Source organism: Dasypus novemcinctus, chromosome 3 (genome assembly GCF_030445035.2).
Source record: "Dasypus novemcinctus isolate mDasNov1 chromosome 3, mDasNov1.1.hap2, whole genome shotgun sequence".
In the NCBI taxonomy this organism is placed as follows: domain Eukaryota; kingdom Metazoa; phylum Chordata; class Mammalia; order Cingulata; family Dasypodidae; genus Dasypus; species Dasypus novemcinctus.
In genome coordinates this window covers 132,499,145-132,518,270 of record NC_080675.1, presented here as the reverse complement: position 1 = coordinate 132,518,270, position 19,126 = coordinate 132,499,145, and the positions used below count along the sequence as shown (strand labels likewise).

General features: G+C 36.4%; 1 protein-coding gene across 1 annotated transcript in view; it reads right to left on the bottom strand.

Annotated features, from left to right (window-relative positions):
- MINDY2 (MINDY lysine 48 deubiquitinase 2) overlaps positions 1-19,126 on the bottom strand; it is a 109,038-nt gene that overhangs the window by 11,851 nt on the left and 78,061 nt on the right. The window contains exon 6 of the mRNA XM_004452875.5: positions 14,266-14,408. Coding sequence (XP_004452932.2) covers positions 14,266-14,408 — 143 coding nt within the window. The remainder of the gene's footprint in view (positions 1-14,265; positions 14,409-19,126) is intronic.

The window sequence follows — 19,126 nt, the reverse complement described above, 5'->3', positions numbered from 1 at the left end:
AAGGTGGTATATAGCACCCTATTATTAACACCTTGCACTGCTGTAGAACATTTGTTACAACTGATGATAGCACATTTTTATATTTGTACTATTAACTATAGCCCATGGTTTAATTTAAGGTTCATTATTTATATAATGAGATTCCTTGGATTTTTAAAAAGCTTTTATTCTGTTACCACACATACTATCTAACATTTCCCATTTAATCATTTATTTCAGTTCAGTGCTAGTGCTGTTTAATTACACTCATAATGCTGTGCTACCATCTCCTTCATCCATTACCAAAACATTTCGATCATTCCAAATAGGAACCCTCTACATTTTAAACCTTAACTTCCCATTCCTTATCCCTACCCCATCCTCTGGTAATATATATTATTATAAATTCTTTTTTTTTTTTTAAGATTTATTTCTCCCCACCCCCCCCACCTTATTGTTTGTGCTTGCTGTCTGCTCTCTGTGTCTGTTCGTTGTGTGCTCATCTTCTTTTGAGGAGGCACTAGGAACCGAACCCAAGCTCTCCCATGTGGGAGGGAGGCACCCAATGGCTTGAGCCACCTCTACTCCTACTTGTTGTGTCTCTCATTATGTTTCCTCTTTGTGTCTCTTCATTGCATCATCTCATTGCATCAGCTTGCCACGCCAGGCTGTTGCATCAGCTTGCTGTGTTGCTCATCTTTAGAAGGCACTAGGAACCAAATGCAGGAACTCCTATGTAGCAGGCAGGTGCCCAATTGCCTGAGCCACATCTGCTTACCTTACTGTAGATTCCAACTCAGTGGATTGGCTTATTCTAATTATTTCAAATCAATGATATCCTATAATATTTGTTCTTTTGTGCCTGGCTTATTTGCACTCAACATGATCCCATTGAAGTTCATCCATGTTATCACATGTTTCAGAACTTCATTCCTTTTTATAGCTGAATAATACTCTATTGTGTGTGTGTATATGCATATATATATCACATTTTCTTGATCTATTCATCACTTGATAGAGACTTAGGTTGCTTCCATCTCTTGGCAATTGTGAATAATGCCATTATGAATATCTGTCCAAATAACTGTTCAAACCCCCGCTTTCAATTTTTTTTTGAGTATTATACCTAGTAGTAGGATTACTGACTCATATGATAACTCTATATTTAGGTTTCTGAGAAACCACCAAACTGTCTTCCACAGCAGCTCCACCATTTTACATCGTCACCAGCAATGAATGAAAGTTCCTATTTTTCCACATCCTCTCCAACACATGTCATTTTCTGTTTGTCTTTTTAATAGCAGCCATTGAAATGGGTGTGAAATGGTATCTCATTTGGGTTTTGATTTGCATTTCACTAATGGTTAATGATGGTTTGCCAGAGTTTGCCTCATGTATTTTGGGGCACCCTATTTAGGCGCATAAACATTTATGACTGTTATTTCTTCTTAGTGGATTGTCCCTTTTATTAATATATAATGGCCTTCTGTATCTCTTATTACGTTTTTTGTATTTAAAGTCTGTTTTTTTCCAATATCAGTATACCTACCCCTGCTTTTTTTGGGTTACTATTTGCATATAGTATCTTTTTCCAACTTTTCACTTTCTGCCAATTCATATCCCTGAGTCTAAGGTGAGTCTCTTGGAAGAAAAATATGGATGGCTCATATTTTTTTTTTATCCATTCTTTCAACCTATATCTTTGATTAGGGAATTTAATCCATTCACATTCAATATTGGTTTTTATATGTCATATCTTATTTTCATCTGTCTTTTTACTCTTTTGGTTATCCTTTCTGCTTGTCTTGTCTTCTATACTCTCCTCCAAGCCTCTCTCTTCTGTCTTTTTCTTTCAGGCTGTACAGCTCCCTTTATACTTCAGGCAATGGTGGATTCTATTTTACAAACTCTCTTAGTCCCTGTTTGTGTGTGAATATTTTAAACCCACCTTCGTATCTGAAGGACAGTTTTCCCTGATAAAGAATTCTTGGCTGGTAATTTTTCTCTCTCAGTATCCTAATTATATCACACCAGTCTTCTCACCTACATGGTTTCTGATGAGAAATCCATACAAAGTCTTACTCTAAGGTATCCCTTTGTATGTGATGTTTGCTTCTTCCTTGCTGCTTTTAGTTTTTCTCTTACATTTGATGTTTGACATTCTGAGTAGTATGCATCTCAGAGTAGGTCTATTTGGGTTTATTCTGGCTGAGGTATGCTGCGCTTCTTGGACATGTAAATTCATTTCTTTTATGATAGTTGGAAAATTTTCAGCCATTACTTTCTCAAATACTCTTTCTGCCCCTTTTCCCTTCTCTTCTTCTCCTGGAACTCCCATGACACTATATTGTTGCACTTTGCGTTATAATTCAATTCTGAGCCCCTGCTCAATTTTTTTTGCATTCTTTTTTCTCTCTGTTCACTCTCTCCAATTTCAGCTGTTCTGTCTTCTGTATTACTTATTCTTCTATCATTTCTAGTCCACTGTTGTATGCCTCAAAAAATGTGTTTTGTTTTGTTTTTTATCTCATCTATCATGTCTTTCATTCCCATGAGCTCGGTTATTTTTCTATTTAGGTTTCCAATTTCTTCTTTGTGCTTGCTCAATGTCTTCTTGATGTCCTTTATCTCTATAGCCATATTGTCTTTCAACTCATTAATTTGATTTTGGAAATTTGTATGAATCTCACTGATTAGTTGTCTCAAATCCTGGTTTTTTGTTGTTGTTTATTGACACAGTCCTTTGCTTGAGCTATTTCTTCCATTTTTTTACTAAGGCTTATAATTTTAATCTGATTATGATAATGAGTTTACACTGATGTTCAATTTCTCTTTTGTAGGGATTTATAGTGGCAGGAGGGCTGTGTATTACTGCTGTTCTTTGATTCCTGGTTTAATCTGTTCTAGGTCTTTACCAGTGACCCTGTTAGTTACTCAAATCTGGACGCTGGGCCCAGTAATGAGTTACAGACCCACTTCCAAGGGTCTTGGGGAAGGGTCTGTAAAAGCCAGAAAGAGCCTCTCATTTCAGTTTCCTCACATGCACTTCCTTGGTCTGCCAGCAGACGGTGCTCTTCAGCAGCCCTCAGTTCAAAGCCTGGTCAGAGTGCTTTCACTGTTAACACCAACAGCAACAGTTAAAATTAAGCTTATATCAATTTTTCCTTTCTTTGTGCCATTAGTCACTTCTCTGTACTCCTGCAGTACTTTTTACCTATTACTATTAGTGCCCTTACTCACACTGTAATGTAATTGTGTTTTCTGCTTCCTCTGCCAGAATATTTTTTTTTATCTCTGTATTTTTGGGCCTAGTGTAGGTATATCATAAAACTGGAGTTTAATTTTTACTGAATCAATGAACTTATATTGTCTTTAGAGGTACTACCAGAGAATTTAGTCTATATTATTATATATATTATTTCTAACTCCAACCATGTGTAAGGTTTTTGTCCCTGGAATACCATATAAAGTTTGTAAATTATTTTTATCTTCAGATTTGCAAAGGATATGACTTTCTATCAATTGCTCAGATTTCCCACTGGTTAATATTATTGCTCAAGAATAATACTTTTGGGGAGTGGATGTGGGTCAAGCAGTTGAGCACCTGCTTCCCACATAGGAGGTCCCAGGTTCGGTTCCTGGTACATCCTATAAACACACACACACATACACCCAGACAGACAACAAGCAAAACAAATGAAAAAAAACAACTCAGGAGAGCCTATGTGGCTTAGTGGTTGAGTGCTAGCTTCCCACATATAAGGTCCCAGATTTAATCCCCAGCCCCTAGTACCTTAGAAAAAAGAGAAGAAAAAAAGAGTGGATAAAATGGACCTAATACATCAGGGTTCTTCAAAAGTCAAGTGTTAGAGGCATTATCAAGATTTAATGCAGTATTAAAAATAGCCTTATCTTATTTGAAAAAGCAGCTTTCTACTTTTTCCTTAGTTATATCCTTATTACATCATAGATTCTCTGGGACTCAAATTTATAAAGAACTACAGACACTATTAACAACTCTGGACTTAGTAGGAAAGGATAATAGTTTTAATACTGAACAGGTTTAACAGAATAAGGGCAGAATCACCCATGCTATTTTCATTACCAAGCAAACAAATGCTATATTAGAGAAACCCCTTCCCTAAATTTTATTTAATATTCCTCTGATATTTATTAAGCATTCCTTTAGGATTTCTAGTTCTACACCAAAAGTCAAAGAAGTCAAAGAAGTGTTGTACATTCTGTTGTAAATCAGCTAGTCTGTCACTGAGTCAATGAAGAGGAAAAGTGTTTCTGATCCTTGTAAAGAATGTGCTCACTAGGTATTCTGCCAGGAATGGAACAGGAATAGAATCTTTTATGAAGACTCTTTCTATGAAGATTGGAAAGAAGGAACAATGAAATATGGGAAATTGAACTGAAAGGATTATAATGGGGCAAAAGTAAATAGTTCAAAGGCCTATAAGATCCCTGGAAAACACAAGGTTTGGATCTTATTAAAATGGAGTTAGTCCACCTAATGTAAAGCATGGTCCTTGATTAGTCCTGGTTTGAATAAACCAACCATAAAACTATTTTGGAGGATGGTTTGGTAATATTTATGAATTCCAAAAATAGATATTGGGTTATGTTTGTAAATTGGCCTTTTCCCCTGGGTACATTAGATTGTATTGGATTAGGGGTTTCACTCTTATTTGATTAAATTATGATTAAGCTTTGATAGGGCCATGTCGGAGGACGTTGAGGTCCCCTCCCCCTTGGTGGATGGGGACTCACAGAGAAGACAACTAGGCAGAGGAGTTAGCTGGAGTTTTAATGCTGGAGTCCCAGGAAGTAAACACAAAGGAGAGGAACAGAAAGACAGTAGAGGCATCTCCATAGACACGGCAGAAGTCCCAGAAGAGAGATGAGTTATTTGCCTGATGGTTTACAGCTGGCTTTGTGGAGAGAGCAGAGCAGCTGAGCCCAGAGAGAAACAAGGCCGGGGAGAGAGACAAGATTTAACCCAGCCTAAAGCTGATATTGGAAGAAGCTGGGACCAAGGGGCCTTAGAGGAGAGAAGAGGGAAAGACTGGACCCTTACAGACGTCAGCAGCCATCTCACTCTAACACATGGCAAGACTCTGGTGAGGGAAAAAACTTACACTTTATGGACTGGTAACTGTAGGCTTCTACCCCAAATAAATAACCTTTATAAAAGCCAATAGATTTCTCGTATTTTGCATCAGCACCCGTTTGGCTGATTAATACAGGGGACAAATAGGAAATGTGAATATAGACTGGGTATTAGATGATACTAAGAACTATACTTAATTTTGCTGGATGCAATAATTGTACTGTGGGTAAGCGGATGTGGCTCAAGTGATAAGACCTCTACCTACCATATGGGAGGACCCAGGTTCCATCCCTGGGCCCTCTTGTGAAAAAGAAGAGAAAATGTGCCTGCGCAGCAAGCCAGTGCCTGCATGGCAAGCCGAGTGCCTGGGCAGTGAGCTGGGGGCCCATGTGGGTGCCCGCATGGTGAGCTGAGTGCCCACGTGGTGAGCCAAGTACGCACAAGTGCCCGTGTGGGGAGCTGAGTGCTGTGCGGCAAGCTGAGTGCCCACACGGCAAGCCGAGTGCCTGCACAAGTGAGTCATGCAGCAAGATGATGATGCAACAAAAGAGAGAGGAAGGGGAGAGTCAAGGTGAAGCACAGCAGAGACCAGGAACTGAGGAGGTGCAATTGCCAGGGAACTTCTCTTCACATCAGAGGTCCCCAGGATCGAATCCTGATGAATCCTAAAGGAGAAACATGATAAGAGAAGACAAAAAAAAAAAAAAAAAAAGGAATAGATACAAAAGATCACACAGTGAATGAACACGGACAACAAAAACAGCAGGGCGGGGGGGGGGGGCAGGAAAAAATAATTGTACTGTAGTTTAAAAGGAAAATGTTCTTATTTTTTAGGGATAAATATTGAAACATAAACAAATTTATAAACAGGTGTAAATAGCATGTTAATCATTGGTAAATATAGGTGTTAGATATAACAGGCACATATTAACCTCGTTACTTTTCTGGAAGTTGGAATTTTTCATAATAAGTAAAAAATAGTGTTACTGTTTTGATTTGGAGGTCATTATAGTAAACAATGGCATTTCCCCTAGTAACTGGCCACCAGGATAGTTGATCCCATTTATCCCTTCTGTAAGAACAGGATTACCTTAGAGAAGAATGGTATTTTATTTACTCTAAACAATATTTATTTCTATAAATTTGGACAATATCATCATGTCCACAATTAGTTAAATAGATGCCACCAACTCCAGAGCCCAGTGGAGGGTAAGAGTAAGTGATCCCTATCATAGATTTGGCCAATAGATATAACTTCAAGACATTTTGTTTTCAATAGCCATAAATTTCTCTAATTCTCAGGAACAACTATTTAAAGTAGTTCTCTTTTTAAAGTTTATTTATTTTATTTATTTATAACCCACCCTCCCTTGCTGCTTGCGCTTGCTATCTGCTTTCTGTGTCCATTCATTTAGTGTTTTTCTGTGTCTGCTTGTCTTCTCTTCTTGTCGTCTCTTTAGGAGGCACTGGGAACCAATCGTGGGACCTTCCAACGTGGGAGAGAGGCACTTAACCACTTGAGCCATCTCAGCTCCCTTGTTTGTTGTGTCTCTCACTGTCTTTGCTCTGTGTCTCTTTTTTCTTTTTTTTTTTTTCTTTTTTTTTTTGATTATAAATGATTTGATTCATTTCTTTTAACAATGATCTTGTTTTAGTAAAATGTTCCTTATATTTATCATTGTCCTACTCTATGTGTCTCTTTTTTCTTGCATCATCTTGTTGCATCAGCTTGCCACGAAGGCCAGCTCACCTTCACCAGGAGGCCCTGGGAACCAAACCCGGGACCTATCATATGGTAGACAGGAGCCCAATCGCTAGAGCCACATCTCCTTTCCTAAAGTTCTCTTTTGATGCTGCCTGAAGAGTAAATGATGGGGGTGGTAGACAGACAAAGGCATTACTGCCTGCCAGATCTTCAAACATTATATACATATCATGATACTGCTCTGGTCAATAAAGGATTCTTTGCAGATTTAAAAATAAAAGAGTAAACACACAGCTGGAACTATGGAAATCAGAACTCTTAAATATTTTCACTGATAAAATTTTAAAAACTATCTCTGTAGAATGAATCTCAATACTTTCCCTAAAATCTAAGAAGAAACTCAAGGATTATATATATTGACTCAGTCATTTCTATTCAGTGGATAGTCTAGGGAATAAGTAAAGTGGAGGAGACAGGGATTAAGAAAGAAGTTTCTCTGGGATGACAGTTTTAACAATGCCAGAATATTTCCTTAATCCAGTAGTACTGAGGACTCATATATAACAGCTGAGGTATAATTTATTATTGGGGCTTCAAAGGATATACTTCAGTACATAAGATGCCAAAACATATCAGAATGAACAGTAGCTCTCAGCAACAGAAGGCAGTTATATCTTGCTAAAATTAGGACCAGTGATCAAGATTTATTAGTAAGGGGACAGGAAAACAAAAAAGTCTGATTAGAAGAAATGTAGTTTATAAGATATCAAGTCAAAGATCTGGCAATAGAGGAGATCATAGTCAGAATAGAGATTAATTAGGGTAAACCAAAGATTCTGGGAACAGAGGTGAGAAATGAGGTAGGAAAGGGCAACCAATTATTCGTGGTCACCTCATTCTCCAATGATGTGCTCCTATCCTTCCATCTTGCTAGTTCAAGTATTCCAACTACGATTATTCCTTTCAGGATATGAACCCCTAATCTAGTAATTCTTTTACTTTCTCAGTATCCATTATCCACCATCTTCACTTCCCTCCCTATCCATTCTGATAGTCCAATGTCCTCATTTCAATAGTCTCTTGCAAATTACCTAAATCCCTGTGCTCTTCTACCCTTTGTTGCACTCACCTTAACAAATCCTCAACCCTAGAACAACAAACTAGCTACCTTCTCCATGCTTATACTTAATGAATATACTCCTTCAGTAAAATCACCCAAATAGCATATTCATTTAACAATTGCGGTCCTCAACCGTATCTGGTAATTCCTGTTAGATTTTCTAGTTAGAAGTTCTTCCTATGTTTTGCAAAGACTATTTCAAACTTTCCTGCTTCAAATCTGGAACTATACTTTCCCATCCCAGTTCTGTCTCAGTGAAGTTGCCTTCCACATAATAGAGAAAACAGAAGCATTCAAATAGTAACCTTTCTACTTCCTACTATTAAATCTACAAATTTACCTATAGACTCATTGTCTATTCCTCCCCTGTTTTACAACAGGAGGTCCCTTTTCTTATCAAAGGTCAATCCCCTTCACCTGTGTTTTGAATTCCAGTTTCTATCCTTTCTTACCTTCTCAGGAACTTTCTAATATCCATTATAAATATGGATCATCTCCTTAATTAATCTTTCTCTCTATATTGAATTTTTCAACATTTAAACAGGATTAAGTCTCTCATAATAGAAAACAAAAACAACCCTCACTAGGGCCCACATCCAACTACAGCTGTGAGCCATTATGTCTCCACCCTCACCCCCACCAACTTTTTCCATTACCTGTAACCTGTTTCTATTTCCTAACATCCCAATAATTTCTTATCCAACTCAAATTGTGTTTCTTTTGCTGCCACCCTTCTCCAAGAGTTCACCAATGATATCCAAACTGCTTTAAGGGGCACTTCTACCCTCCCCCCAGTGTTCTTATCTTACCCATACTTTCATCAGCATTTGACAACTGAGATCTTCAACCTTTTTCAAACGTGCTCTTCCCCTTGCCTTCCAAGATATATCTTTAGATTTTTTTGTCTTATCTCTTCTTTCTCAGTCCTCTTTGACAGCTCACACTCCTCTACTTGAACCTTATGTCAACACTCCTCAAATCTGTTCTAATTCTTCCTCTTTTTCTTCTCATCCTAAATTTTCCTTGTAGATCCTATCATCTACTCAAATTACTATCTGTACACCAAAATTATTGCAGTCTCAAACCATTTACCCAACATTTCCACTTGGAGAAATACCTGAGAAGCAGCTCTAATATTCCAAGGTTGTTCTCAAGATATCTTTCTACTCTTCTCTCAGTGTCCTCTCTTTCAATAATGAGCACCACCATTCATCCAGGTGTTCACACTCAGAACCTGGAAGTTAAATCTTTTTTATTTTTCACATCCTAAGCACCAAATCTGGTTAATTATATCTCCTAAACGCCTGGAACCTGTCTACTCTTTATTCCTTTACTGTTCCAGTCCAAGTCCCTATAATCTCTTAGGTGGTCCACTGTAATAGCCTCCTAACAAAATCCTACATCTTCACTTGCATCAAAATCCAAAGCACCATAATGTTTTGCAAGGGGCATTGAGATATGTATCACTAGTGATACACTGTTTAGCCACAGAATAAGATGTATTGAAAAAAGACTTAGAAGCAGGAAAAGGGCAGAATTCACACATTTCCTGAGCTCTAAAATATCTTAAAGTGAGGCATGCTTAGGCCAAACAGACAAATGGTGGAAAGAGCTCCAGGAGAGGCACAACTTCCCAAACCATGAACTGCTTTATATAGGAAAATTTGGAATACCTTGCTGGCTAGTAAGAGACTCCCTGGTCAGGGATACAGCCTTAATAAAAAAGGGAGCATCTGGAGCTCAGTTTTGGGAAGTTATATAATAACCACCAATGACAGCCAGAGATATTGTAGTTTCCTACTGAACTATTTAACTTCTGAGCCAAACAGGAGGATCAAAAAGAACCACCAGAAAGAATGAAAAGAACCATGAGGGCCACCAGGAGACCAAGGTTTGTTTCTTCTCTTAACTCAAAACTATAAGATCTGATGTATCTGCCTATCTCTTTAGCCTTACTGCATGCCTCTTATTTGCTATGCTTCAGTCATATGGGCCTTTCAGTTCCTTGAGTCAAGCTCTTTCCCTCATCAGAGACTTTGTACATGATGTTCCATTTGCTTAGTTAACCCTTTTTTGGCTAACCAATTAACTCTTAGAAGACTCATTTTTCAGGTCTTAGTTTAAATGTGACCTTCCCAAGGAAGTCTTTCCTGACACCCCCAATTATAACTTACTGAGCTGAGCACCCAAAACATAATAGATGTTCATTAGCTATCTATGAAATGATGTATAAAGTCTGTATTTGAAGAGATCAGGTAAAGCAAGGTGACTTAGCATTAATTCTGAGGTAAGGCTGTTTTGTCCTTTGTATATGGATTTTTGAGAAGTGCAGATAACTCTGGCCCATACCTAGCACCTAGCTAAAATGAAGTAACAATACAAATGAACTTTTGCTATAACTAAGACAGAAGTATAAGAGTATAAGAGCCAATGTTTTAGGGTATTCTTATATAAGTAAACCATTATTTTATACTACTTGGTGCAATTCATGGAGTAAAATGTTGAAGGAAATAAGAAAACCTAATCCCTGACTTTAATAAGTTTACTTTCAATTATTAAAATAAGGCATATTTACAAGGAAAGAAAATGAGCAACTAGGTAGTAATCAAGAGGGCCACATAAGGATGGTGTGGCCAATACCAGTCAGAGGATGTTTAAGCAGTGATCCTCAACCTTGGCTGCACATCAGAATTACCTAGGGAGCATTTAGAGTATACTGATGCTCAGGCTCCCCCTCCAAAGATTCTGATTTGAGTTCTGAGCATTGACATTTTTTTTAAAGTTCTCCAGGTAGTTCTACGATTTGTGTTATGAACCACTGGAGAGAAAGACTGGCTTACTGAAGAGGTATTTGAAATGTTTCATAAAAGGATGGATGAAATTTGGATAGGTAAAAAAGATGAAATCTTTTCAAATAGGGATTATGGCATAAGAAATATAAGTAAAGATGAAGAAATGAGAAAGTGTGTGTACAGGGGTGGAGGATTATCAATGAGTAGACAGGCCATTTTGGCTGGAGCAAAGTGTTGACAAATGGGAATAGCAGAAAATACCTTGTTTTTTTGGTCTTGTTTTTGTTTTGGATTGAAAGTGTAATTTTATTTAGACGTTACTTGTTTATAATCCATTGTAAGATATGCAAACAAATAAAAATAGTTTAACGTGAGTTAATTTTTTCTTTTAAATACCACCTTAAATTCAATTTACAACATCATTGGTATTGCTGGAAGATGACAGAAACTCTGGTTTAGGAAAAAAAAAAATTTGCTACTTTGGCTGATTTAAAGTTGTTTTTTTTTTTAAATTTATTTCTCTCCCCTTTACCCACCCCCAGTTGTCTACTCTCTGGGTCGATTCACTGTGTGTTCTTCTGTGACTGCTTCTATCCTTATTAGTGGCACCAGGAATCTGTGTTTCTTTTTGTTGCATCATCTTGTTGTGTCAGCTCTCCGTGCGTGTGGCACATTCTTGGACAGGCTGCACTTTATTTTTGTGCTGGGCAGCTCTCCTTACGGGGTGCACTTCTTGTGCGTGGGGATCCTCTACGCAGGGGACACCCCTGCATGGCAAAGCACCCCTTGCGCGCATCAGCACTGTGCACCAGCTCCACACGGGTAAAGGAGGTCCAGGATTTGAAGCGAGGACCACTCATATGGTAGGCGGACGCCCTATCCATTGGGCCAAGTCTGCTTCCCTCCCACTACTCTTTAATGGATTAAAATGTATCATGTATTTCAGTTGTGTATAATTACAAAACTTTGACACACCCTAGTTACTTAATGTTCAGAAAAGATTGAAGTTCTTAAATTTTAATGAAATGAAAATGTTAATTCTTTAACAGCAACCTTACTGAAGAAAAATATAAGTGTACCAAATTATGATTTGGGCCTAACACTGCAAAATCACATTGCATTGCTCAGCCACATCATGTGTGTACAGCTAATGTGTGGTAGTACCAAGAAATCATTTCATCTCCTTTGCCTAAGTGTATGCTATAAGGAAAATGCTTATACAAGTTAAATTAAAATATACAAGGTGGGGAAGCAGTTGTGGCTCAAGCAATTGAGTTTCTGCATACCACACAGGAGGTCCCTGATTTGGTTCCCAGTGCCACCTAAAGAAGACAGTGAGCTGGCACAATGGGCAAGCTGATGTAATGAGAGACTCAACAAAGCAGGGAGCAGAGGTTCCTGGTGCCTCATAAAAAAGATGAGCAAGACAGCAAGCTGATATGATGGGCTTGCACGGCAAGCTGACACAATAAAATAATGCAACAAGAAGAAAAACAATGAGAGACACAACAAAGCAGGGAAAGGAGGTGGCTCAAGCAATTAGGCACCTCCCTCCCATATCAGAGGCTCCAGGCTTGGGTACCCAGTATCTCCCAAAGAAACAAAGAAGAGGAATAAACACAGCATGTGCAAACAGTGAGGGCATGGGGAGATAACTAAATAAAACTGGAGACAACTTAATATAACCTTACTGTATATAATTGCCCTTTCAAACAAATTAATAGATATGGAATATGCTTTTAAATGTTTTTCTCCATTTATTTTGGTAAATACTTTTTGAAAATGAAAACTGAGTATTCAAGAACTTCACTTTTCTGTTTCCATGCAGTAGCACAATTTAGGAAAGGTCTGGATTTAAATTTTAGAATAAATCCAGTTTGTTAAGAAAAATACTCAAAGCTTGAATTTTCTTCATTTTCCACTCTTTTAAAAAGCTGCAAAACACAAAAGGCAAAAGTTTTCACTAGGCCTAAAATCAAGTTGAAAATAATTTGTTGATAAAACTATAGGAAGGCACTAATAATTAACAGGCTTATGAATATTTATGAATAATGTGCCATTCATTTTACTGTAATAAAACATAAATAGAAGAAATCATGACATGGATAGTAGCTTTAATGTGTTCTTCTGGAAAGTGGATTTGGCTCAATGGATAGAGCATCAATGGATAGAACATCCTGCGTAGGGGAGCCCCATGCACAAGGCGTGTACCCCGTAAGGCAAGCTGCCCCTCGTGAAAAAAGTGCAGCCTGCCCAGGAGTGGTGCCGCACACACGGAGAGCTGACACAGCAAGATGACGCAACAAAGAGACACAGATTACCGGTGCCGCTGACAAGAATAGAGGCAGACACAGAAGAACACACAGCGAATGGACACAGAGAGCAGATAATTGGGGGGGGGGGGGCAGGAGGGGGAGAGAAATAAATTTTAAAAAAAAATCTTAACTAAAAAATATGTATGTTCTTCCATCCTGAGAACAAAAGAACACAGAAGCATTGCCAAATATAAGTTCTAGAATGATCCAGGTAACTACTAAGAGAAAATAACAATAAAGACAAAATATAATAATAAACATAAAATAAAACTAAAAATGGCTAAGTTCCAAGACTAATACAAACACAAAGGTCTCTACATTAAGAAAAAGAGGGAGAAATTTAAAAAAATAACTATTACTCATATTCTAGAAAATTATAGCAACTACCCAAATGGTGTCTAGCTCCAAGAATAGAAACTCAAGAAGCATGTACCTAAAAAGCTAGTACAGTTTAAAAGGTACAGATAAGCAGGTATAAGCATGGTCTCGGAAAGGAGATAGAGATATTAGGTTTCTGGAGTTTCAGAATCTCAGTGACTACAAACCAATACCTAAGCTTTATAAGACACTTGCCCACAAGTGCATTAGTCCACTCAGAGGTACAGAGACTGGATGTAGGGGGCTGGCTGAAAAATATCTTGGTTTTATCCTACACTGAGTACGACTGAACATTTTTGCTATATGACTGACATGATCATAGCAGTATTCTACTATAGAAGTCTAGGTATAAATTGATAAAGCCATGAACTAGATGCCAACTGTAGAAATGGAAGTGATGGACACAAGACATAATAAAAGGAATAAAGCAATAAGTTGTTTTGGCAGAGCCATAAGTTTATGTATTTAAAGGTACATTGATAAACTTTCATAAGAACACTATCATAAAAGCAAATCTTTATTCTTTCTTCACAACTCTTAGTCCTCAAATATAAAGCTCCAACTTTAGAAGTCATTCTACTTCTATCTCTAGAATTTCTCTCTCTCTTGATTTCTTAGGAATAAAAACTTCTTAATGCAATAATCTGTGAAAAAGAAGTTGAGACTGAAAACAAAAAACTGATTTGAGGACATTTAAATTACAAATCCATTCCATATTAATGAAGTGCTTAATAATCACCTGCACATTTTGATGGTTAAGGAATTTTATGCTAAAACTCTTATTCTGAAGCAAGTAAGACATCTCTAAATGAATCTCCTTTAATTTAGAATAACAATTAAATAGCTATTCTATATCATACCTTGTATTTGGTCATGGTGCTAAAATGATTATTCCGAAAGAACACACAAAGTTCTCCTTCCTGAACCGTTGAAGTTAGTTCACATAATCCATGGTATGTCAGTTGAGTGGCTGTGTTATTTAGAAACTGCTCAGCTACAAAGCCTATGGAACCAATGCATAATATTAGATGGAAGAAGAATTTCAAAAATAAAAAGTTATTATTTACATTGTGTTCCAAGCATGTTAAAAGGCCAATCAAAATAAGATTTTTCCTAAATATAATATTATGGTCCCAAATTGGAGCTTTTTCTTTCTAATTCTGCTATGGAAAGTATGTCTACAGACATTTATATCCTAAGGAAATGGTTATATGAAATAGCTTTTAATCAGTAAATGTATTTCCACCTATTTCTGAAAGAGTTTCAGGCCGCTTTCAATAAAAGGTACAGACATTAAACAAAAACCCATTAAAACAAATAAGAACTGTGACTCTAGCAATGAAAGAAACTGTATCACTGATGTGGAGACAGTGGCCACTGGAGTTGGTGAGGCTAGGGAGAGGGAAGAAGAGGTGTGATGTAGGGGCATTTTTGGGACTTGGAGTTGTCCTGAATGATATTGCAGGGACAGATTCAGGACATTATATATCCTGCCATAACCCACTGAATGGACTAGGGGAGAGTGTAAACCACAATGTAAACTATAATCCATGCAGTATAAACAGTGTTCCAAAATATATTCACCAAATGCAATGAATGTGCCACAATGATGAAAGAGGTTGTTGATGTGGGAGGAATGGGGTGCGGTGGGGTTTGGGGTATACGGGAACCTCTTATATTTTTTAATGCAACATTTTTTGTGATCTATGTATCTTTAAAAAAAAAAAAAGACAAAAATTTAAAAATAAAAAATAAAAAAAAAAACAAATAAGAAGGCAGGAGTTGGCAATTTTAAAAAGTGGGTAGGAAAGATGTATGTCAACAGCTGCTCCCCAATGGCTAAGTGTTGAGAAATTAAATACAGCCGCAACAAATTCAGTTGCTTAAGATTTTAACAAAAGATCACACACAGATCTCAAGTCTCAAGCTGCTGAATTCTTGCCTTAAGACTAAAAGTTGGCATGAGACTGAACAGGCAGCAGTAGGATAACTGATGCCATTTTTATCTTAATTTCTTCTAGCATGTCACTCTTTGTATAGCTATATCAAATTCAGAAATAGAAATTAACTGTCTTGCTTTTGAAACATGAGATATACAGACTTCTACTGGGTTTAGTTTAATATATAAAAATAAGCCTATATTTCTTTTTTGCATTCTGTATCCCTCCTTTTGCTTCATTCCTTCAAGTAAATAGGAAATGTCTCAGAAGCAATAGGGAGGAGGAAATGTTCTAAAAACATTTTATTGAGCTAGGAGATACAGAGAATAAAGATGAATCTGTGTTAAGAAACTGATATCTAGCAAAAAAATGAAAAAAAACTTAGTAGAAAAATTTGGGTAAAAGCAGGCTAAGGACCAGAGGTAGTAGATAGTATAAGTTTATTCCACTTCCTCTCCACCCCTCAACCTTAGTGTCAAGCCACACACTTCAGCTACAAGATGGCTGAAAAAAGTTACCAGCAGATCCCATTATTCCAAATGTGGTTAAGGTGGGAGGGAAGAAGACAAGAGCTAAAGGAAATTTATAGCATACTTGCAACTTCTTGGGTTTATACATTTAGAAATAAGTCCCCCCAATTATTAATGTTACCTTGAGAAGTATTATTATTATATTGCATTCAAAAAGCAAGCAATATACCTATGCTGGGTAATACCACTGCTATCTGAAATATCCATGTTACTAAATAATTCTTTAATAAAGATGTTTCTAAATGCCTCTCCCACCCTTCACACTTACAAAACAATCTCTATATCTCTTTCAAAGAAACAGAAAAGTTTAGTGGAGATATAACCCAATATTACTTTCATGTTACCAGTGTGAAATTCAAAATTTTAACAGTAGCAGGGTCTTTCTCAACTACTACTTTTTACAGAACAGGAGAGGAGTCCAGTGAAAATTACTGAATTAACCAAGGACACAAAACGAGTATGGCAAAATAAAGACCAGAATCAGGAGAATTAAGTTAAAAAAAAAAAGTGCAGATGACTATTACAAATGCCTACTTAATTATCTCTCTCCCCAAGCTATAAAACATAGCCTAACTGAGACTTATAGAGAACGATGTTTCCTAATTCTTCTGTTATCCCTTAAAACAGTGAGACTCCTGTGATTTTAGTGGAATATTCAAAAGACTAATTTATAGGAAGTGGAGTGGTCAAACGGTTGAGCACCTGCTTCCCATATGGGAGGTTCTAGGTTCCTCAACGTGCCTCCTGAAAAAAACAAAAACAACAAGCAAAACACATGAAAAGACCAACTCTGGGAAGCCAATTTGGTGAGCCAGCTGAGCATCAACTTCCCACATATAAGGTCCCAGGTTCAAACTCCAGCCACCAGTACCTCAAAAAAAAAACCACACCTAATCAAGATTAAACTATTCATAACTAATTGAACAAATTTTGATAAACACCTCTGTAACACAGAAGTTTATCAGCATTGTTTCAAATAGCCCACTGTTTTAAATAAGTAGTGCAACATTCAAATTAAATGAATCTGTTTTATTGTTACACTGTTATTGATGATTCTAAAGGTAACAAATTAATATAATGTTAATAATAAAATAATATTATTGAAAATAAATTGAAATTGAAAAAGTACTTTTCCTGACAGTGTGCTTGAAAATATTTCTTAGTTTCAGAAATTCAATAATAAATTATTTCACTAGAGAGATATTAGACAGCATGAAATACTGTGTGCCTTATAGGAAGTGAAGTTAGAAAGAGGGACCCTAATATTAGGCAAAAGGAAATAGAAAGAGGAAATAGAAGGAAAGGAAAATTGGCTTACACCTGCATGTGGTCCTGCCCAAGATTTGCCTTCACATTTAAGCCTAGCCAGGACTTATTTTCTCACTGTCACAGCTTTAAACAAATGGTGTTTTTCTTTTGAGTTTCATCTACCTTCAAGTTTCAGATATCAAATACACTACATTAATATTTTCCCTTAAGAGTACAGGGAAAACAATCTTTAATATACCATACACCCAGACTTTATTTGAAAATATAGGGCCTCATATGATTTGATTCCAGGGGTGCCAAAGGAAGCCCAGGACATCTTATTGTGCAGAAAAATAAGGAAGTGCTCCAGGAATGATATGGACATCCCCAAAGAACAGAGGAGGCATCTTGAGGGCATTTCACTCATCAAATTTGGGACCATTTGAGCAAAAACAAGAATGATAATGGTGGATTATAATACAATAAATAAAAAATAATCCATGAGTCTTATACTGATTTTTTAAATGGGGTGAGGAGAAGGGAAAACTTTTTTACAGAAGAATGCCAGTTAATAAATGTTGAAGGGATAATGGAACTATTATAGCTTTCATTATAACAATTGATTCTGACAAGAATCAATGGATGCCAAATCTATTGGGCAAAACATTATTAGGGAACAAGATATTCGCATAGTTTCAAAGCACAACATTGCAGATTACTTATCAATTACAAAGGTAGAAAGGCACCTTTACAGTAAAAAGAATCTGGCAGATATCACCTTAACCAATTTTGATCACCAATAATGGAGCAATACATTATGTGCCCCATGATTTAGGCACTAGGAGGACACAATATCATCGATGAAGTATTCCTGCCAAAAATATATAACCTGAATCTAATCAAGAAGAAACAATCAGACAAATATGAACTGAGGGACATCTATTGGGTAAGGCAATTAAAAAAAAAATCAATGTCATAAAGACCAAAGAAAAAAGTTAAGGATTGGATCTAGATTACAGGAGATTAAAGGGATATGACAATTAAATAATTCTTGACTGGAACCTAGATTAAAAAAAATTAAAATCTGTAAGGGACATTATTGGGACAACTAGGAAATTCTTAATGTTAATAGTATATTAGGCAATTGTATTGTCTCAAAGCCAAATTTCCTGAGATAATTGTATTTTGATTATAATTCTTATAAGATACATGCTGAAGTATTTATGGTTAAGTGTTACGATATTTGTAACTTATTCTAACATGATTTAGGGGCAAAAAAGTGTATGTGTGTGTATGTGGATAGGAACAGAGAAAGAAATCAAATGTACAATATGTTAATTGGTACACTGGTACATCTATAGGTTGAGATTTTTTAATGTAAAAGGTGTAGAAAGAAAGTAAACCAATAATATTACTTAATAAAAAATGTGAATATAAACTGTAATTATCAGTGTATATGGCACAAATAGAGGCTCAATAAATATTTGAATAAATCAATAAACATGCTGGAATATAAAAAAAATTATTTTTATAGGCATATATAAGAGAGCATTTGGAATTATTATAATAAATGACCAGTTCTGGTGAAGTCTGGTATCTGGTACTGTACTATTTATTTTCCTGTTGTTTTTGTTATAATATCACAACCCATCACTCTAACCAGATTCGAAAAGCTTAATATATATTAATATGCAAAGGCAGTAGCAAATAATATACTCTGTGTAGAAGTAAAAAAGTTCTGTGCATTTATTTTTAAGATATTGCCATCAAAAGAAAATAAACTTTATCTGAAAAAACTGAAATAAGACTTAATTCTATTCAACTATTAGCTAAATAACCATTTTTTCCTTAAAAAAAAAAGAATGCTAATAAAACGATTTCTTACATTCTGTACCTTGATAGGAAATGAAAATCTGAAGTTTAGTTATCCTGCAGTAGCAAAGCATAACACTTTTTAATAAAGAAGGATTATAAATAAACCAACTTTTGGACAATTTATTGAT